Below are 22,709 nucleotides of genomic sequence, written 5' to 3'. Positions count from 1 at the left end.
ATATACTTTATTGAAGTTTGTAACACATGCAAAAGATTTAGTCTAAGGATCCCATTGTTATAAGGGTAGGAACGTTTAACTGCGGAGCTGACGGCACACGAGACACTATGGCAGCTGCAGCTTGTCAGCAGCCTGAGAAGATCAGAACCAACAGACGTACTTTATCTCCGCCTCCTACATCCAACTACATGGAAAGATGGTCCACCTAGAATACTGACTGCCTGTCCGACAGAATCGCCACATCGTCATCACGTTTCAAACGGATAAAAATATGACTTGTTAATGGAGAAAAGTTGCAGATTTAAAGCTGACTTTACTTACATTTTCCTGTTTCATGTACTTAAATGCATTTCTAAATGCATCCCCCCCACCCCCTTTTTCTACCCAATTGTACTTGGCAATTACCGCACTCTTCTGAGCCGTCCGGGTCGCTGCTCCACCCCCTCTGCTGCTCCACCCCCTCTGCTGAAGAGAGCTGCAGACTACCACACACCTCCTCCGATACATGTGGCATCACCAGCCGCTTCCTATCACCTGACAATGAGGAGTTTCACCAGGGGGATGTAGCACGTGGGAGGATCATGCTATCCCCCCCCCCCAACAGGCGCCCCTGACCAACCAGAGGAAGCATTAGTGCAGCAACCAGGACACATACCCACACCCGGCTTCCAACCCACAGACACAGCCAATTGTGCCTGTAGGGACGCCCGACCAAGCTAGAAGTAACACGGGGATTCGAACCAGCGATCCCCGTGTTGGTAGGCAACAGAATAGACCACTACACCGCGCAGACGCCCTCTAAATGTACTTCTAAATGCGCTGGCAATACAAATGTCAATTCTGTCATGCAAGTAAAACATGAGGGAGGGGGAGAGAGAGAGAGGGGGAGAGATGGCAGGGTGGGCAAGTGAAGGGGTGAGTTTATCAAATGCTACATGCACAGTCAGTGTAAACACATTCACCCTGGTGCAATATTATATATTTACAGTTTGGCACTTTTATGTTCAATTTCCAGTTTTGAAAAAGGTATATGAGATGAGTTACAGAGAGTCAGGATCCAACTTGATCCAGCACTTTGAAAAATGTTTTCCAGGAGAGCTAGCCAGGAAACCGAAATATCAGAAAGCGGCTGCAGCTAACACTCATCTGTTGCCCCTGCTCTCCATAAACGACTCCTGAACCCAGAAGGAAAGAAAGGAGAAAAAAAGACTGCTCTGATTCAAAAGGCTCGCTCGGAGAGGCTTCGCCATCAATGTGCAGCGCTTCGCTTTTGTGCCTCTTGATCAATGCCGACTCATTTTTACGTTCGGACAAACAGTGGCGGGGGAACGAGGGTGGGGGGGGGGGGGTTACAAAATCAATAGAAATGCATTTTAAAAACAGTCCCCAGACAAAAAATTCCTCCCCGACCCAACCCACCCAAAAAACAAAAAAAAAACAGCCGGAGAATCAAGAAGAAAATACTGCTGCCATTACAATCAGAGCACAGTTAAGTAGTGAGGTGTGAGCTGGGAGTCGATTTGCAAAAACTAGGACACAGAGAAGTGGAGGCTCTTGGGTACTGATTGCAGCAAAATACATCAGTGATGTGTTCTCCATTTCCCCCTCCTCTCCGTTTGGGACTTGCTATGGGCACACACCAATGTCCCATCAACACACACACACACACACACACACACACACACACACACACACACACACACACACACACACACACACACACACACACACACACACACACACACACACACACACACACACTCGCTTGCCTGAAGCTTAGTCACACCACAGTGACCCTGGAGGAAACCAAACTTTCCCTGAAAAACAGCCAGGAACTGCTCACACACACACACACACACACACACACACAGACACACACACACACACACACGTGCACTCAGACTCACATGCACCTTGGAGGAAAGAAGACTCTCCCTGCTGAGTGAGAGCCAGCAGTCCATATCAACACATTGCCACCTAATCTCTTCTCTCCTCCCATATGGTCTCCTCTGCTCCTCTCTTCCACCCTCGTCTCCCTCCCACTTTCTCTCCTCTGAAAACACTCTGCCTCCATCTCTCTGTGCTCCTCTCTTCCAACTGCTCTTTTCTCAGATCTCTGCTCTCTCTATCCTACTCTCCCCTTGCTGCTTCTCTGCTCGCACTCCTCTGTCCCTCCTCTCTTCCACCTTCCCCAGCCATCCTCTGTCTCTCCCGTCTCTTTCTCTTCTCCTCTGCTGTAACTCCTCTGATCTCCTGCACCTATCCCATCGACATATACCGACCCCCCCCCCCACCGCCACCATGTGAACACACACACACACACACACACACACACACTTTTGAAACTCCTCTCTGCTACCATTTTCTCCAGTTTCCCAAGTCTTTAAGCAGTGAAAACGTGTACAAACCCTCTCAAATTTCCCCCATTCTAATAGCGTTATTGGCATGAACAACAAATATGTTGTTGCTAAAGCAGTTTGCAGAAGATTAAAATATTACATCACATATTAAATACACATTACATTCACATTACATCTCTTTCACTCTTTTGCTCAATCTGTCTCTCTTTCGCTCTCTGTCTCTGTTGCTGTCTCTGTCTCTTTTGCTCTCTGTCTCTTTTCTCTCTTTCGTGCCGTCTCTCTCGCTCTGTCTGTCTCTCTCTTGCTGTCTCTCTTTCGCTCTGTCTGTCTTTTGATCTCTCTGTCTTTCACTCTTGCTCCGTCTCTCTCTCTCTCTCTGTCTCTCTTTTGCTCTCTCTCTCTTTCACTCTCTTTCACTCTGTCTGTCTCTCTCTTTTGCTCTCTCCCTTGGAGTGAAGCAGATGTGCGAGTGAGCACGGCGTAGTAGCGTGTTGCTTCGGTGTAAGCGAGTTTCGAAAACTTGAGATTTTTTTCTATCCATCTTGTCCTTTTCATGTGCTTTTTGTTGTCTTTTAGTTAGTTTTTTTTTTTTGTTGGTAGGTCTAAGTAGAGCGGTTTCATTTAATTTGGTAGTGGTGCTACTGTCCCTGCAGGGCAATATGGCTGCTGTGGGGGGTGGATGGACGGCGTTTGAAAAGTTGACATGCCAGCATGCAATTAAAGTGGCCCCGGTGGTCAAATGCTCGGTGGAGGAGTGCTGTCTCACGGTAGGTGAACATGTGGGATAGGAAAGCATAAAATCAGCATCCAGAATGAACAGTGCTGTAATTGTGTTTCTCGATAGTGTTGATAAAGCCAACCAGGTGGTGGAAAGTGGTGTGGTGATTAAGGACACGTCGAGTCCCGTTCTGCCGCTGGTTAATCCAGCCACGAGGATCACCATTTCTGATGTTCCCCCGTTCATGACAAATGCAGCTTTGGAGAAGAAGCTTGCAAGATACGGACAGCTAGTGTCCCCGATAAAAATGGTCTCTTCGGTTTGCAAGTCTCCTCACTTGAAACATATTGTGTCCCGTAGGAGGCAAGGTTTTATGATTCTGAAAAATAATGCGGAGGATTTGGATCTGAAGCTTAAGTTCAAGATCGACGAGTCTGACTACATTGTGTTTGTTACAGCCGGTATGATGAAATGTTTTGGCTGTGGGTCAGAGGGGCATTTAATAAGGTCTTGTCCTGAAAGGAGTGAGGGTAGGTCTGATCCTCAAAGGCCGCCATCGTCCCCCGATGCTGCCACGAGCGGCGCATCGCCGGCTGAAGACGGCGTTGCCGAGTTGGCACAGGGCAGACAGGAGGTCGGGGAGCGAGGAGCAGGAGAAATAGACCAGGTTGTGAAACAGAAAGAGACCGAGGCTGGAGAACACAAGGAAAACGGACAGACTGAGCAGTTAGGAGAGGGAGGTGTGCAGGTTGAAAAAGGCGATCACAACGAGAAGGCAACAGAACTTCAGCAGGTGGAAGCTGATCGCCAGGATGAGCAGGTAGGGGAGGTTGAACAGAATAAAAAAGAAAATGAAAACAGTGAGAACAGGGAGAATAGCAAATATGAAATGTGGTCAGAAGAAGCAAATACAGCAGACTGCTGTTAGAGTGGCAGGGTCTGTGCTTGAGGAAGAGGAAGAGATGATGTTGGATGATAAATAAAATCAAAAAAGTCTATTAAAAGGAAGCCCACAGGGTCCGCGGTGGTGTAGCGGTCTAAGCATTGGCTTAGATGAAGGCCGACTGTTGCGTCGCCTCACGTCGCCTGCCGTCTGGGCCAAAAAATAGCACTTGGGGTCCGCGGTGGTGTAGCGGTCTAAGCATCGGCTTTGTGTCGATGCAGTTGCCCACTGGGGACCGGGGTTTGCGCCCCAGTCTCGTCAGATCTGACTATGACCGGATTCGATGAAGCAGCAATAATTGGCAATGCTGTCTTCGGGAGGGGGGCGGAGTCGGCTTGTGTTCGTCACATGAATGCGTCTCTGTGTGTGTCGGAAAAAGCAGTGGTTCAGCCTGGATTCGCCTCGTCACAAAAGCGGTGAGGCGTCTCCTTCGAGACTGCCGGCCGGAGACATGCAGTTGGCGAACGCATGGAGTACGAGGGTGGGTGTTTGAATTAGAATAGAGAGTGATTGACCACTAAATTGGGAGAAATCAGAAATAAATGAAAAAAATTTTTTAAAACGGAAGCCCACAGAGGGTAGACAGGAAAATTTAAAAGCAGAGAGGAATCAAAAGGTAAAAAGCTATCCTCCTCTTCATCGGAGGAGGACACAGAAGAAAGTGACTGTGAGTTAAGTTTCCACTCCTCGTACACAGATGGATACAGAAGAGAGCTATGCTTTCCTGAAAATCAGTAAGTTTTTACAGGTCACCAAGGGTTTGAGGGGATTCAAGGTGGAAAACTACTTTCCAGACTTGCAGGTTTTTGTTGACTCAGTCAAATGCTTTATGAAAAACACAGGAGATTCGGAAGTAAACACATTTACTGACCATGAAATCTATAGACTGAAAAAACTTGTACAGAAAGTAAAATTGCAACTCCTTGATGATGTTTAAGATGAGTTTGGTTGATGAGTGTGTTGCACTGGGCGATCTTCCTCTTACTGCTGCTGGAGGAGCCACTGATTCATGGAGCCAGGCTGGATGGCCATGACTGGTGCTCTCAAGGACTTTCCCAGAAACTGGTTTCCATCAGGAACACCACCCTACAGCGTGTAGTGGCTGCAGCAGAATCAGGACTTGACAACACCGTGGCGGTAGTTCAGCTGCTCAACATGAGGTCTACATGTCGCACAAGACACGCTTTAAAGCTACGAAGTAAAAACCTGTCTGAAGAAGAGCTGAAGATGATGAGGGCCTACAACAGGGGAGCAGAGCATCCACACAGAAATGGCCTTTTTTCCACAACTTGGGGTGGTATTGTGCTTAGTGGGAGTTGAAGAAGATCTGGTTTTCGGTTTGTTTTTTTTTCTTCCTAATTTGTGTAATGAAGGAAAGTCCTGACTGTATTATTGGCTTTGTCTTATTTAATTTATTTGTTATGTAAATTGTGTAAACACATCCATTGCATGTTGTCCGTCTTGGGAGAGAGATCCCTCCTCTGTTGTTCTCCCTGAGGTTTCTTCCTATATTTTCTCCCTGTTAAAGGTTGTTTTTTTTTTAAGGGAGTTGTTCCTCATCCGATGTGAGGATCTAAGGGCAGGATGTTGTGTTGCTGCGAACCCCCCTGAGGTGACTTTATTTTTGTTATGTTGGGCCATTTTAGTTTGTAATTTTGTTTGTTGTAACAACTACTTGTTTAGACTAATCAGTAGTCTTTTTTTGTGTATGAGCTGGATTATAAAGAGATGATTGTGTTTGAGTATCAGCTGACGGACTGTATTGTATTCTGAATAAACGTACCTTTTAAAAATCAAATCAATCTCTCTCTCCCTTTCGCTCTTTTGCTCTCTCTGAGTCTCTGTCACGCTCTTTTGCTCTGTCGCTCTCTCTCTCTCTCTCTCTCTCTCTCAAACACGTGTACACACACACCCGTTTTCATACCTTACACAAATAACTGTGTTATCTCCATGTCCAACACACTTAATGTGACTAACAACACTTCCATCTCTCACATATAGACCTTTAACCACCTCCTCCCCCGTCGCCTTTATCCTTTGACTAGCCGGCGTCTTAAGAATCGCTGTAGCCTCCAGAAAAGCCATGATGAAACTACCACTGACTTCTTTTATTGACTCAATGCTCCACCAACACACACACACCACACACACAAATACCCTTAACAAATTTCATGGGGAATGACAGAATTTCAGCAGCTGACAGTGTGTAAACAACATGTTGCACTTTCATCCCTAAACACTGGACTTTGTTTTATCACGGACCATGACAGCAATCACTAGTCTTTTTATACACACAAATACAGAGAGAAACACACACACACACACACACACACACAATCACACACACACACACAATCACACACACATACACACAATCACACACACACACACACACACACACAACCGCAGACGTCTAGGCTAAACTCAGACCAACATTGACCCCTGGTGGGCATAGATGATACTACTACCATCACTACCACAACTACCACCACCAATTACTACCACTAATAATAATGACAATAATAACAACAACAAAAACAACAACAACAATAATAATAATAATAATACTACAGCCGATTCACCTGGCTTACATGACTTCGGACTGTGGGGGGAAACTGGAGCAGCCAGAGGAAACCCACGCAGTTGGACTAGCCTGGAGCGCAAACCCAGGACCTTCTTGCTGTGAGGTGACCGTGCTGTGTGGTTTCCTCCCACAGTCCAAAGATGTGTAGGTCAGATGAATCAGCTGTACTAACAAATTGTCCCTAGGTGTGTGTGTGTGGGGGGGGGGGGGGGGACTGTAATGGCCTGGCGGCCTGTCCAGGGTGTCTCCCCACCTGCCACCCAATGACTGCTGGGATAGGTTCCAGCATCCCTGCGACCCTAAGAGCAGGATAAGCGGTCTGGATAATGGATGGATGGATGGATAATAATAATAATAATGTAGGAAAATATAATGGAAAATATACTCATCAATTATCAAACAAATGATCACAACAGACAGTTGGTCAGTGACAATGGTAAATACAGAAAGAGACTATATCATCGACATTACTGCCAGAGCCACACTATCCTCTGGCCTTCAGTACAAACCTGATCCAGATGTGGAACAGCTAAATCTCTCACCTTCTTTACAAACCATGTATTATCACATCTGTATTGTCACTCGCTCACACACACACACACGATCCAATTGTATCCTTCCGACCAAATTTGGGTTTTGACTGCAAAAAGCACCTACAAAGCACATAAGCTCTGACCAGAAATAATTGTCGGTACACACGCATTGGTCTCCGTGAGCGTGGGCGGACGTGAGCGAGCAGACCATGGCTATCAGCCTCCCCCACGCGTTCGCGGTTTGCCACCTGTCAGTTTCAGGATAATGAATATTCATGACCATAATGTGGCCCGCATGAGGAGAAGACGCTGAGAAGGTTGGCACACCGCTGAGCCAGACCTCGCCACTATCGGCACCTCAGAAAAACACCGCCAAACATCAGGACTTAACCAAACACAGGCTTTGTCATTTCAAAGTCAAGTGGCAAAGATGAACAAAGGCCGGCTGTTCGCTCAGCAAAGCATGCGTCTCTTTATAAATTGGATCAGACGCCTATTTGCCAGCACGCTGCTCGGCTACCTCCAGGTGGTCGACTGAAACAAATTGGCTGTAAAACAACGTGGCCTGCACAGGTGACTGGCTCCCTCATTATAACACCTCAAACACGCAAAACACATCTAAGCTGTGAGACGTGGGGGGAGTGCAGAAGCCCTTGCTCTCTCTCGCTCTCTCTCTCTCTAAAGCTGCAGCACAATTTCATATCTCACCCGTCCCCTGCATCACCTGACCTCCTGCACTTGCTGTACCTTTGGGGGGGTTTTTTCATCAATATATTTATTAAATTTTCTACAACTCAAAAAAGCTACAACACATATGTGTGTGTGTGTAAACATATTATAAAACATACCCACATTCTTCATACATGAAAATCACGTCTGCATACAAATGTAAGTATCTCTATATATATCCACACATATACAACAAAAATAAATAATGATAATACCAAAAAGGCACATTCAATGAAGGCACTAGAGTATGATAGTCCATCCAAATATTACACTGCATTCATCCAGGTAAGTAGCTTAGATTACCATATTTTTGCAGAGGGTCTTTTTTTATTACACATATATGCAACTTGATTGATATATACGTATATATATACACGTGTGTGAGTGTGTGTGTGTGTGTCTGTAGCGAATTCAGGGGGCAGCTGGGAATCCGGCACAGCCGGGATGTGAACCCGGGTCTCCCGCACTACAGGCGACTATGTTAACCAGTCAACTAAAGGGTCCAACCTGTTAGCCAACCGGCTAGCGAGTCTACATCTGTGGTCCTTACACTACTCGCTCCTTTGGGGAGCGTGTCCCCGCGCTTCAACATATCAGCTCCCGCAAGCCTCTGGGCGCACGCACTTCCGATGGTCTCACGGTCTCACCATCCCACTTCTGACAACAATGCAGTGAATTCAGGGGGCAGCTGGGATGTGAACCCAGGTCTCCTGCACCACGGGCGACTGTGCTAACCAGTCAACTAAATGGTCCGACCTGTTAGCCAACGGGCTAGTGAGTCTACATATCCGTGGTCATTACTTAAATATTAAAAATTAATATTTTTTACGTTTTTTAATTGTTTTCCTATAAATCTCCACATTTGTCTTTGCTCTGCCATGTTGTGTTGTCGTTTAGATTCAGTTCATTTTTGAGTCTCATCATTTATGGGGGTTTTCTTTCCTTTAGTTTAATTTTTCTGTTTGTTATTCAGTTTAAGGGTCTGTAATACATACTTGCTTTTTTAACCCTTACCTCTGCTTCTATCCTTTGTTATGGATTTTATCATTACATCTCAAATGCCTAAACTGATTATTCACGGTGGCCATGAAGAAGTGTGCCGTCATTACTGACCACACCGGATCGTGCAGACCGAGCACATACAACTAAAGCATCTTCAAATCATGTTTTGTTTGGGAAGCATTGATCGGTGCACAATGGCAGTCATTTAACAAGCCACAAACATACACACACACACGCAAGCACAAATTGTCCATCTAGTTGTCAACCCATCCTCCACTAGCACTGCACCAGCTACTGAAGCCCTTCCTTTCTCCAATGTTGTGGGTACAACACAATAGACAAACTGGAGGAAAAAAATAAAATTAGATGGGATGAAAAGGCATCAAACATTGTGAAATGGACAAAAGAGAAACAAAATATGACTTCTAGTAGATGGCGTGGCAGTAGTGGGTTTAATACACATAACCATCAGAACAGCGTTCCCTTATAATGCAAAGGGATCCACAAATACTTCACGATCACTACATATCAGCACTTGTTTAATTGTGTCTTCTCCTGGATCACCACCTTGTCGTGGTGGAGAAGCTTGCGTGTACCAATGATCCCAAGAGCTATGCCATCCGGAGCTTGGCTCCTTGTAGGGTCACCCAAGGTGGATAGGTCAAGGAGGAGGTTCCAGGTGAAGCACGATCCAACAAAGACCTCAAAGGCGGAACTGGTGGAAGATGTGTCCTGGTCACAATGCCAGTGAAAGTGGATGAAGGCTGCAACAGAAGGTGGTCCCCAATCGTCTTGATTCTCCATGCCATTGGACTCTGGACACCCCCTGCCAAGGATCGTGTGGTGGATGCAGGAGCATCAGCCTCTCCACATAAAAAGCTGTCACACACAGGCATCCTCCCATTGTGTGGCTCCAAGATCCCCCTTTACGCTCACCTGAGGACCCAGAGGAAGGACGGTCATACTCGACCCCGAGTGACCGCCGATGATGATGATGATGAATTCAGTTTCAATCAAGTGTGCATCTTAACTTCTGGAGTGATTCTGAATTGCTGGTTCATCTAGAATAGAGTAAGTATAATCTTTCTTGCTTAAGAAGTCGCTACTAGTCTTATTCCAGCTGCTTGAGTATTAGTCATTTTGTCTATACATCTGCTGCTGGTTCCTAGTGGAATCTTATTCTAGCTGTAGCTGTCTTATTCTATTTACTTACATGTCTTATTTACTTATTCTAGCTGTAGCTGCTTTTCACCTAGTGTGTCCTTAAATCTTTCTTGTTGCCTCGCTGTTTTGACTTAGTTATCCTTTTAGCTTATAAATATATTCCTTGGTAACTTGCTGTTTGCAGTTTTAATACTATTGTGTGAGGTTTGATCGAGTTGTACATAAGTGACCAGTTTCTGGGCAATAGGCCCATTTTCAGTGTACCTCTTCGGCCAATTGGGTGTTAAGTGGCCAGGGTGCGGCCAGAAAATCACAGGGATTTATAAGTCTGGCCTCATTCAGTTTCAATCCAGTGTGCATTTTAACTTCTGGAGTGATTCTGAATTTCTGGTTCATCTAGTATAGAGTAAGTATCATCTTTCTTACTTAAAAAGTTGCTATTAGTCTTATTCCAGCTGCTTGAGTATTAGTTCTTTTCTCTATACATCTGCTGCTGGTTCCTAGTGGGATCTTATTCTAGCTGTAGCTGTCTTATTCTATTTACTTACTTGTCCTATTTACTTAATCTAGCTGTAGCTGTTTTTTCACATTGTGTGCCCTTAAATATTTCTTGTTGCCTAGCCTTTTTGACTTAGTTATCCTTTTAGCTTATAAATATAGTCCTTGGTAACTTGCTGTTTGCAGTTTTAATAGTATTATGTGTGTTTGATAGAGTTTTACATAAGTGTCGAGTTTCTGGGCAATAAGCCTATTTTCAGTGTACCTCTTTGGCCAATTGGGTGTTAAGTGGCCAGAGTGTGGCCTGCACTCATGGCAGACAATTAGCAATCAGGGTTCTTTAAATCACTGCTGCTACTTGGAAGTATGAGCTTCCAAGCATTAGGCAAACAAGCCTAGGTTGAACGAAGGCTAGAGTGAACAAAGGCAAGCGCAACTTTTTCAAGCCAAGACTCTGTCAAGCACGGACTGCTCTTTTTAGATCCGGTCAGTCATCTGTATTTTGTGTACCTAGTATAGACTATGCGTTTCCTTCGCATTCCTGTCCATTCCTCTTCCCAGGGCTGGCATACACGTTGGGTCACTCCTAGGTGTTGTGACCCTACCAATCTCATCTATCCCACTCTCTCCACTCACGTTGCGCAAGTGGTGACGGGAGGGCTCTGGAATTGCCAGTCTGCGGTGCCGAAAGCTGCGTTTATCTCAGGCTACGCATCCTTGCTCCCCCTCAACTTTCTTGCTCTAACTGAGACCTGGATCATGCTAGAAAACACTACCACACCCGCAGCACTGTCTGATGTGTACTCTTTTTCTCACCCTCCCAGAGCTGGGAGGCGGGGTGGTGGTACTGGCCTGCTAATCTCCCTGAAATGGAAATACTCTCTTGTTTCCATTCCACAATTTTCTCTGCCCTCTTTTGAATTTCATGCTGTTACTGTCTCTTATCCAGTCAAACTCACCATCGTGGTTGTGTACCACCCACCGGGCCCCCTTGGTGAGCTTCTGGAGGAGCTTGACACACTTGTCTCGCACTTCCCTGTTGATGACTCTACACTTATCCTTCTCGGTGACTTCAAAATCCATACTAACAAGCTAGATCCTCTTCTCTCTTTCCTCTCCTCCTTTGACCTTCACCTCTCACCCTCTCCTGCTACCCACAAGGCCGGCAACCAGCTGGACTTTATCTTTACTAGACACTGTCCTATTTCCAATCTCTGTTACTCCCCTCCAGCTCTCTGACCACTATTTCATGTCCTACTCTCTCTTCCTCTCCACCCCCCTCAGCCCCTTCCCCTACCAACATGGTTTCCACTCATAGACACCTCCGCTCTCTCTCCGCCACTGATCTTTCTTCCTCTGTTACTTCTATCCTCCCTACACCTGAATCTTTCTCTCTCCTACCCCCTGACACTGCTACTGATCTTCTTCTCTCTACCCTCTCCTCTTCTCTGGACAATCTCTGTCCCTTCACCTCCAGGCCTGCACGCCCAACTCCACCTGCACCTTGGCTGACCGACTCAGTACGTACTGACAGACGCAGCCTGAGAGTGGCAGAGCGCAAATGGAGAAAAGGCAAACTCCCAGAGGACCTTCTCAACTTCCAGTCTCTTCTTTCCACTTTCTCCTCCTCCCTTTCTGCTGCTAAGGCTGCCTTCTATCGCTCTAAAATCATATCCTCTGCCTCTAATCTTAAGAAACTCTTTGAAATCTTCTCTACACTTCTTCAATCCCCACCTCCTCCTCCTACTTCCACCCTTCTCCCTGATGACTTCGCTAACTTCTTTGACAAGAAGGTAAACGACATCAGATCCTCCTTTTCTCACCACCCATTTAGTGCTGCTTGCACTATCCCACCCTCCCTCACCTCTCCACGTCCCACCCTATCCCACCTTGTTCCCCTCTCCCCCGACAAGGTTCTTAAACCTCATCACATCCAGTCGCCCCACCACATGCTCCCTTGACCCGGTCCCCTCCCCTCTTCCTCAGTCTATAGCACCTGAACCCCTTTCTTATCTAACCCACCTCATCAACACCTCCCTCCAGGCAGAATGCATTCCATCTGCCTTCAAGGCTGCTAGAGTCACCCGACGTCAAAAACTACAGACAAGTTTCCCTTCTACCCTTTCTATCCAAAACTTTCGAACATGCTGTCTTTAACCAACTTTCTTTGTACCTCCACCAGAACAACCTCCTGGATCCCAACCAGTCTGGGTTCAGGGTGGGTCACTCGACAGAGATGGCCCTCCTTGCAGTGACAGAATTGCTGCACTCTGCGAGAGCAAACTCTCTCTCCTCTGTCCTGATACTCCTGGACCTGTCAGCTGCGTTCGACACAGTGAACCACCAGATCCTCCTCTCTACCCTCGAGGGGCTGGGTGTCACAGGCTCTGCACTCTCAATGTTTGCAACCTACCTGACGGGTCGCTCCTACCTGGTGACATGGAGGGGATCCGTGTCGGAGCCTCGCAGACTGACTACAGGCCATAGGCCGCGGAACCGGTATGGCCAGTAGGGCCGTGGCCATACCTACTTTGGCGTGCATCAAACATTCACATGTGTAAAAATTCAAATCGCAAATACGTTACATTCTTAATGTATTGCACTTTTGCGCACTTCCCAGGCTAATTTCCACTAGCTGTAAGCCTACGTACAGTACGTAGCCTATCACAAGCAACAAACTCTGTTTCCTTAGCGTCACACGGACGTGAATTTCACAGAACAAAATACCAGCGCTCTATGTAAGTAGACTAACTGCTAGTGTGTTCGCTAAACTTTAAGCAATAGTAACGTTAAAATTAATGATGAAGCGTCGAAAAATAACTGATTTCTTCGGGTCAAAGTTAACCAAGGTAGCTGAGACAACCACCGTCACTCCAGCCCACAATGAGCCCTCTGAGGAACCAGAAGTAGAATTTCTAACTTTCACTGCTCCACCTAGCCCCTCTGCCACTACCCTCAACGTTACAAGCCTCCTCAACGTTATGAGCCTATTGCCAGATGTACACAGGCTGTTGAAATTGTTTTATATAATTCCCGTCTCAACTGCCAGCGCCGAGAGGTCTTTCTCAACCCTTCGTCGTATGAAGACTTATCTAAGGTCAACAATGACTCAAAGGAGAGTCAATGACTTGATGTGCAGCCACACACACAGGGATGCTTTGGCCAATGTGGATGGTCTCGCCATTGCCAGTGACTTCATCCAGCACAACGAGAGACGGAGGAACTTCTTTAAGAACGTTTAAGATGGGGTGGTGAGCGTTGACATTTTTTAATCCTATACAACTGGACTTGACGTGTCAAATGATTTATGCTTTCTAATCATACTGATTATACTATTTGATTATGACTCAAGTGTAGGCTATAATCAGGACAAATAAAAACGGCAATAATAAATAAAGTTATGCGTTACGAGTGTGGCTTGGGGGGGGGGAGACGTCAGGTCATTCTTGGCCCTACCCATTCGAAATGCGTTCCACGGCCTATGCTACAGGCATTCCAAAGGGTTCGGTTCTGGGTCCTCTCCTATTCTCCCTGTACACGACATCCCTGGGTTCTGTTATTCACTCGCATGACTTCTCTTACCATTGTTATGCAGATGACAACCAGCTAATCTTGTCCTTCCCTCCCTCTGACACACAAGTAGAGACACACATTGCTGAGTGTTTGACTGACATCTTGGAGTGGATGGCGACACACCACCTGAAGCTCAATCTGGACAAGACAGAGCTGATGTTCCTCCCGGGGAAAGGTTGCCCGCACCGAGACCTGGCCATCACCATTGACAACACTGTGGTGACGCCAACTCAGACTGTGAGGAATCTGATCCTGGACGACCAACTGTCATTTGCTGAAAACGTTGCATTGGTTGCTCGCTCCTGCAGATTTCTCCTCTATAACATCAGGAGGAGTCACCCATTCCTCACCGACGAGATGGCACAGGTGCTCATCCAGGCTCTGGTCATCTCCTGGCTGGACTACGGCAACTCCCTCCTTGCTGGCGCCCCGGCGTCGGCCATCAGATCTCTGGAGCTTGTTCAGAAAGCTGCAGCTCGTCTGGTGTTCAACCGCCCTAAGTTCTCCCACACAACTCCCCTTCTCATGTCCCTACACTGGCTCCCAGTAGCTGCTCGCATCCAGTTTAAGATTCTGTTGCTAGCCTACAGGGCAGTGAAAGGAACAGCTCCTTCCTATCTCCAGGCCATGGTCAAGCCCTACACCCCCGCCCGACCACTTCGCTCTGCTGCCTCGAGACACCTGGTTGCCCCATCGCTCAGAGGCCCTTGCTGCCGATCGACCCGGTCACGGCTCTTTTCTGTCCTGGCCCCACAGCGGTGGAATGAACTCCCCACTGATGTCAGGACAGCAGAGTCACTGCCCATCTTTCGGCGCAGGTTGAAAACTCACCTCTTCAAGAACTACTACCCTGTTACTTGTTCTTAGCACTTATTGTATTCACTCATTTAAAAAGAAAAAAAATCTCTTTCTTGAACTTTTACTTTAGCACTGGTTTTGCTCTTAGACGCTTGTTTAGATGCACTTATGACCTCTGATGACTAGTAGTTCTCCTGATATCCTACGTTAAATGCACTTATTGTAAGTCACTTTGGATAAAAGCGTCGGCTAAATGACTGTAATGTAATGTAATGTAATTATGATTAAGAAATTGAAAAAAACTCAAAGAAATTGTGGATAATTTCAAAGCACTTTTTTCACATCATAAACAAATTGATGTTTTCTGGATACACTTTCACACACACAATGAGGAAAGCTACAGTCCCGATCATCTTCTATTGTATGATCATCAGCGATCACTCGGGGTCGAGTATGACCATCCTCCCTCTGGATCCCTCTGTGTCCTCAGGTGAGCATAAAGGCCGATCCTGAAACCGCATAATGGGAGGACGCCTGTGCGTCACAGCTTTTTACGTGGAGTGGCTGATGTGCCTGCAACCACCACATGGTCCTTGGCAGGGGGTGGCCAGAGTCCAAAGGTATGGAGAACCAAGACGACTGGGGACCACCCTCTATTGCAGCCTTCATCCTCTTTCACTGCCATTGTGACCTGGAGACATCTGCCAGTTCCACCGTTGAGGTCTTTGTTGGATCGTGCTTTGTCTGGAACCTCCCCCTTGACCTATCCACCTTGGGTGACCCTACCAGGACCCAATCTCTGGACGGCATAGCTCTTGGGATCATTGGTACACACAAGCTTCTCCACCAAAGCAAGGTGGCGATCCAGGAGAAGATTTTTGTGATACTTTTGGCCGGACCCTCCAAATCCCAGGCTATGTCACCTCAAGGTTAGAGACACGGGCTTGTGACTGGAAGGTCGCCAGTTCGATCCCCACACAAGCAAGAAAATGTTGGTTGGGGGAGTGAATGAATGGCGCTGTCCCCTCCCTCAATACTCACTGCTGATGTGCCCTTGAACAAGGCTCTTAACCCCCCAACCAACTGCTTCAGTGGAGCTGCTCAGTAGCCACCAGTGAAGAGCGTGGTTGTACTGGGCAGCTCCCAGGTGCGAATGTGTACGCAGAGCGTTGCTGAACAAGACTAGGTTAAAACCTAGTATAGGGCTGGACCACGACTACATTTATTAGACGGCTGTTTTTGCACGACTATGTTTAAAAAGCAGCTGCTGATGATGTCATAGTACATTGTTTGTGCCTATTTCTTTTGAAAGAGCAACGGTCAATGGGGAAATAACGGTCAATCAGGCATCCTGATCTAACATCTGCCACCGACGCACCCATTTCTCTTGAAACAGCAGGTTTTACTACCGCGTCAGCTGCTTCAATTCCCTCCAACTCTTACGTGGGCTGTTAGCCAAAGAGACCAAATACTGCACCCCACTCGGTGTATTCTGTGCAGGACGGTCAGCATCCCAATGTTCAAATCAGGCCTGCTTTAGATTTTCCTTCCTTTGGAGCCTCAGAGGGGCCTGCTGAATCAAACGTGACTGCCATGATCCCTGTGCCTCACCTCCTACAACCATTGAAATCACCACACACATCTATCTATCTATCAATCTATATATCTGTATCCAGATAGATAGATAGATAGATAGATAGATAGATAGATAGATAGATAGATAGATAGATAGATAGATAGATAGATAGATAGATAGATAGATAAGCTAAATGATGGTATCTTTACATCCCGTCGCATCTCACCAGTCAATAGCAGTGATGACTGGTGAATTTTTTTTATTTTTTTTTTACTGGACATTTGGAGTTCGCCTGTGATGGCCTGGAGGTCTGTCCAGGGTGTCTCCCCGCCTGCCGCCCAATGACTGCTGGGATAGGCTCGAGCATCCCCGCGACCCTGAGTGCAGGATAAGTGGTTTGGATAATGGATGGATATTTGTAGTTCGTACTGAGATTTCTCCTTAATACGACTGAAATAATCCAGGTGAATGATATATTTATGTGCGTACTCACCTGAATAAGGTCAGCAATTTACCAATCACCATTAAAACCTAAGCAAATCTTTTTTTGGGGGGAGGAGGGATTTTTCCCCCTTTTTCTCCCCAATTGTGCCTGTCCAATTATCCCACTCTTCCGAGCGGTCCCGGTCACTGCTCCAACCCCTCTGCCGATCCGGGGAGGGCTGCAGACTACCACATGCCTCCTCCGATACATGTGGAGTCGCCAGCCGCTTCTTTTCACCGGACAGTGAGGAATTTCACCAGGTGGACGTAGCACGTGGGAGGGTCACGCTATTCCCCCTCAGTTCCCCCTCCCTCCCGAACAGGCGCCCTGACCGACCAGAGGAGGCACTAGTGCAGCAACCAGGACACACACTCACCTCCGGCTTCCCACCAGCAGACATGGCCAGTTGTGTCTGCAGGAACGCCCGACCAAGCCGGAGGTAACATGGGGGTTCGAACTGGCAATCCCTGTATTGGTAGGCAACGGAATAGACCACCCCACCACCCGGACACCAGCCAAATCTCTTTTGAGACGGAAAGGGACCGTCTCAAAGAAGACACAAAGGAAGATTAGAAAAAAAAAATCAACTCATATTTAAATTTAAAAAAAATATATATATAGACAGTTCAGTAGTTATGCTAAGTAGCCTAATGAAATATCTGAAAGTACTACTACTACTACTACTACTACTACTACTACTTTTGGCTGCTCCCGTTAGGGGTCGCCACAGCGGATCATCCGTTTCCATTTCTTAATATCTGAAATATCTGAAAGTATATATGGTATAATTATGAGTGATTATGAAAACAGTTATGAAGAATACATTCCGATGGTTTCAACAAGTATGCAACAAAATGCACACCACTCATGTAAAAAATCTTCTCAAATGAAAATTCTGTCCTACTATTGTTAGATTTTTCACTGCATCTTTAGTGAACGTGTAGTAAGGCAGCTAAATAGTATAGCGAGATACGAAAAAGAATAAAAGGTATGCAACATAATAGCTACAGCCACAAAACAACTGATGTGCTGATCAGAATACTCCCTTCTCTTGCACATGGTCCACTGAAAACCAACTTTTTGTTTAAACTCAATATATCAGCGCAAGTGAGACATCAGACATGCTTGTAATCATCAGCTCATCTAGAATATATCATTATTACAACCCTGTGACTTGCCAAAAAAAAAAAAAGATATTTGATCCCAAAGTCCACATGTCCAATATAAAAACAACTTTACTGCAGTGCAGCGATGCACCTTTTCTGGATCCTGGCTGTCTTCTATTCTTCTGTAAAAAATACGAAGGAGTCCATAAGCATAGACATTTTCTTACAGATCTGCCATTGCATGAAATGGATTCAATTCATACATGTAAATGCGTACAGCATGACTCACAAATGTAAGGAAATTCACAAATAAATGTGCAACGATCCACAAACGTGTAAACACACTTGTGCGCAGGGTTTTCGCTTTTAAAATGCACATGAACCCTCTGAAATATATTTGTATTTCAATTTATAATGCACAGATTTTCAGATATGGATTTTACATTAATTTAAGTTTAAATAAAATCTTCCAGACTTTTGCAAGAGCTCACTGTTTAACTCTCCATCACGGTGCTGCTAAGTGGTTTCTGATATGCCGAGACAGCTGCAGTTAAAAAAGCATCCGGAGGAGGGAACTGAGAAGATGTTTTTCAGATCTTTTAGGGGTGATACACCTCAGTCGTATCTGGAGGATGGCTGCCTTGAATCAAAATAAGTAATTATAGAAATCAGTGCAATTGATATTGTATGCAGTACATTAGTAGTGTATTGTAGTAAGGCACACCCTCCCTTCCATCCAGCAGCTATTTAAAGGACTGTTGAGTCATGCTGAAAATGGGCATGCATGCAACTTTCACCCATTTAAACGGATGACAAAAGCATTAATGGAGTCAGCATCACCGCTCGGGTCTAGTCCAGTATATATTGTGGTAGAGCAGACTACCTGCACAGTTTGCCAGTCCCTTGATATCTTTCTAATTTCTCTCCATTGCCTTTTATTTAGTTTGAGTATAATTCAAATTGAGATAGATTATTTTCAAAATAGTTGAGTGAAAACTCAAATTATAAAACAAATGAATAAAAAAGATGGCAGTTAAAAATGACACAATTTGTGGAGGCTAACAGACAAACAGACACAAAAAATACTTTCTGAGGATAAAGCTATAATTAATAAATGTCTATTGTTTGCCAGCAATTGTGGTGATCTGAGAACTGAAACGTTCTATTAACACTTATTTTGTCTGCTTTTGATTACAGTGTCGAGGAGATGCCCAAAGAGAAACATAAGTTTTATAGTCTGAAATGTATACTAAATAGATGTAGTTCACACTTCATCCAGAAGGTGGCGACAACGGATTTCTTTCGTCTTTTACAAGCCTTAAAGAGCAGGGGCCTCATGTATCAATCGTTACTATGGGCAAATTTGTGCGTCCACACCCACAGGTTTTTTTAGCCCTGAAGTTTGTCTCAGAGACCAGTGTAGAACCTGGGTAACCCCTGAATTTAGACACCGATTGGTGTCTCTGCAGGCCTGGGTGACTGCTCGTTGCAACAGGTAGACAATAAATGTTAGGCGGAAGGAATTACAAATAACCATCGTGCTTTGCTGCTGACTGTCAGACAACCCTAAGGGCTAAAAAATTCCATTAGTGTGTACACACAAATTTGCCCACAGTAACGATTGATACATGAGGCCACAGAGCTTTTGCACACCACCTGTAAATCGACAGGCGTGGGAGAAGATCCATGGTCAATAAGGCAAAATCAGAAAAACTTCCGCACACTGTCCTCTATACTTGCAGTCAGAGATCTCTAATAGCTATAAACAACGTCTCGGTACACAGACCTTCATCAAGTTAAAAATTTCCTGATGTTTTATAGGTCTTATATGACCACGCCATAACATTAAGGGCATTTTAATTTTTAAAAAGATGAGTGCCTTGGGGATTTCTTATGATTTTTATGTCTGCATACATCCCCATCCAAAGAGCACCTCAAAGAGAGAGAGAGAGAGAGACACACACACACACACACGCACACACACACACACACACACACACACACACACACACACACACACACACACACACACACACACACACACACACACACACACACACACACACACAGAAAAGCCTTACAATGCTGTTGAGGTCAGAGTCGTAACTGCCTATATTGTGGGTGTTGGCGGTGTTGGCTGTGCTGCTGGTGTTGGTGGCAGTGCCGCCCCCTAGTGGCTGCAGCCCCTCCTCATCCCACATGTACGTTCCCCCGGAGCCACAGCTGTCTGAGGGGGACAGGTCCAGCGACGAACCCCCCTGAAGGGACCAGAGACACAAAAAGAAAAACAAGAGATTGATGTGACGTTTTCAGTTTTCAGCGCATGTTGAGTCTCAAGTTTTTTTTTATAGGTAGCCCTTTTTTGTCATATGCTGGATTTCTTTCTAATTTTCTTAATGGATGGGGTATTGCAGTATCATATCAAGTATCATATGCACATTTACATTATTATCTCATTAATTCATGAGTAATTCATTCATTTCACTCTTCATTCATTCATTTTCCAAGCCGCTTATCCTAATTAGGGTCGTGGGGTGCTGGAGCCAATCCCAGTGCTCACTAGGCACCATATAATTAGTTGTTAAATACAAAGTATTTACCTTTTTATATGATGTTGGTTATCAATTATATCCTATTGTCTCAAAAATAATATTAATAGATATGGTGCCTGTTTGATAGCAGCAAAACACGACATTATCATTTCCCTGCTCTCACTGTGTTTGTGATCTCTGCTCTGAGAGCTGATGAGTCCTGCAGTGTGAGGAGTTATACGATAAATCAGATCACCAATTTTAACTGGATGTGAAGCTTCTGTTTGTACCTGGTAGTCCGGCTGACTGGACCTCCTCTGCCTGGTCAGAGGGCACTCCCCTTCTTCACCTGGAGAGAGAGGGAGAGGAGAGGGCTAAGTGTGTGTGTGGTGGTGGTGATGATGATGGTGACGATGATGATGATGATGAGTGCATGCGTGTGTGTGTCAGTATCCGTTATTGCCCATATGTACAGCAGCCCATATATCAGCAGACATCATTTCTACCCTGTGAGTCAAGCATGCCTAAATAAGCTTCATATGGACCGAGCCCACTTGGACAAACCAACCCGGTATCAGCCGTTAGCTGTGCAGATCAGAGGTCTTGTAAGGTTATAGGACTCGTATTGGCGAGCATTGCACATGTTTGTTCACTTGCTGTTGGCAGCTTAGAGATTTCACGACTACCCAAAGATCTCCTCGAAAGTGAGAAAGATTTGGCTCCATGGCTCCAGTTAAAGGCAGCCCAGGCTTATGACAAACCTAATAGTTCTTTATCCGTATCCCTGGGCCATATCGTCTCTCTGTAATATTTCCACAACCTTGGGTAGAGGCACATAAATCGATTGTGCAACCCTAAAACTTTTCAAGAAACTGACGAGCTAGACTTCGGTTCCCATAAACTTCCTCTCTTTCAAGATTTGCAACACGACACCCACACAGCATGACGTGTGAGTGTCTCACCGCCAAGTCGCATGTCGGCCCAGTCCATCCCGTCCGTCAGAAAACTATGCAGTTCTGTTGCGCCGCTGGAACCGTTCGCCAGAGGTTTGCTGCCCTCGGACCTGGTGTGGGACAGGTCATGCAAGTCCTCGTGATCATCATTGGATGAGAACAGAAGAATCCCCATCCCTCCATTTCCTAGGTTGTCATACAAAAGAAAATAAAAACAATTAATTGTTACATAGAGAAATAGATAAAAAGTTAAATGCAGAAATAAAACTGATCCCGATTTTAGGAAACTTTATTCAAACAGGAAATGACAGATGACACATTACTTTGCAGTTAATTCAGTTTCTTTCAATTCACTTATTTCAATTTTTCCCCCTCCCCTTTTCTCTCCAATTGTACATGGTCAATTACCCCACTCTTCCGAGCCGTCCCGGTCGCTGCTCCACCCCCTCTGCTGATCCGGGGAGGGCTGCAGACTACCACATGCCTCCTCCGATACATGTGGAGTCGCCAGCCGCTTCTTTTCACCTGACAGTGAGGAGTTTCACCAGGGTGACATAGTGCGTGGGAGGATCACACTATCCCCCCCCCGAACAGGCGCCCCGACCGACCACAGGAGGCGCTAGTGCAGCGACCAGGACACATTCCCACATCCAGCTTCCCACCCGCAGACACAGCCAATTGTGTCTATAGGGACGCCCAACCAAGCCGACAGTAACACAGGGTTTCGAACTGGCAATCCCTGTGTTGGTAGGCAACGGAATACACTGCTACGCTACCCGGACGCCCAATTATATATTTTAACTCACATTATTACAGCAGCCTACACTCTTGATATTGATTTGATGTAGACTAACTTACTTTTATTAGATTTAATGACTGCAGTACTAATTAAAAAAGTAAACTTAGATACATAACTCAATAAGCATTAAAAACAAAACAACATTATATGAATTCTCCAATACTCCTCACCGAAGTTATCAAAGTCATCCATATACTCCTGACTGGTGTTGTTCCGCTCCAGAGAAGAAGTGGACGACAGAGACATGTCCTCCAGTGTCTCACCCAAGATGGACACATCTCCATGAGATGCCGGTTCCACCGACAGCCCCTCCATCCCTGGAGCCCCGGGGGTGCTGCCTGATGTGGGGTGAGGGGTG

At 45.8% G+C, this 22,709-nt stretch overlaps 1 protein-coding gene across 1 annotated transcript in view; it reads right to left on the bottom strand.

Moving 5' to 3' along the window:
- Positions 1-22,709, bottom strand: part of LOC130127192 (serine-rich coiled-coil domain-containing protein 2-like) — a 114,383-nt gene that overhangs the window by 52,797 nt on the left and 38,877 nt on the right. The window contains exons 4-7 of the mRNA XM_056296762.1: positions 22,522-22,689; positions 21,562-21,738; positions 20,890-20,948; positions 20,150-20,326 (exon numbers count right to left, since the gene is read on the bottom strand). Coding sequence (XP_056152737.1) covers positions 20,150-20,326; positions 20,890-20,948; positions 21,562-21,738; positions 22,522-22,689 — 581 coding nt within the window. The remainder of the gene's footprint in view (positions 1-20,149; positions 20,327-20,889; positions 20,949-21,561; positions 21,739-22,521; positions 22,690-22,709) is intronic.

The sequence above is a fragment of the Lampris incognitus genome, chromosome 17 (assembly GCF_029633865.1).
Source record: "Lampris incognitus isolate fLamInc1 chromosome 17, fLamInc1.hap2, whole genome shotgun sequence".
Classification (NCBI taxonomy): domain Eukaryota; kingdom Metazoa; phylum Chordata; class Actinopteri; order Lampriformes; family Lampridae; genus Lampris; species Lampris incognitus.
Note: the sequence above shows the minus strand (reverse complement) of the source record. Positions and strands in the feature narration are given on the sequence as shown.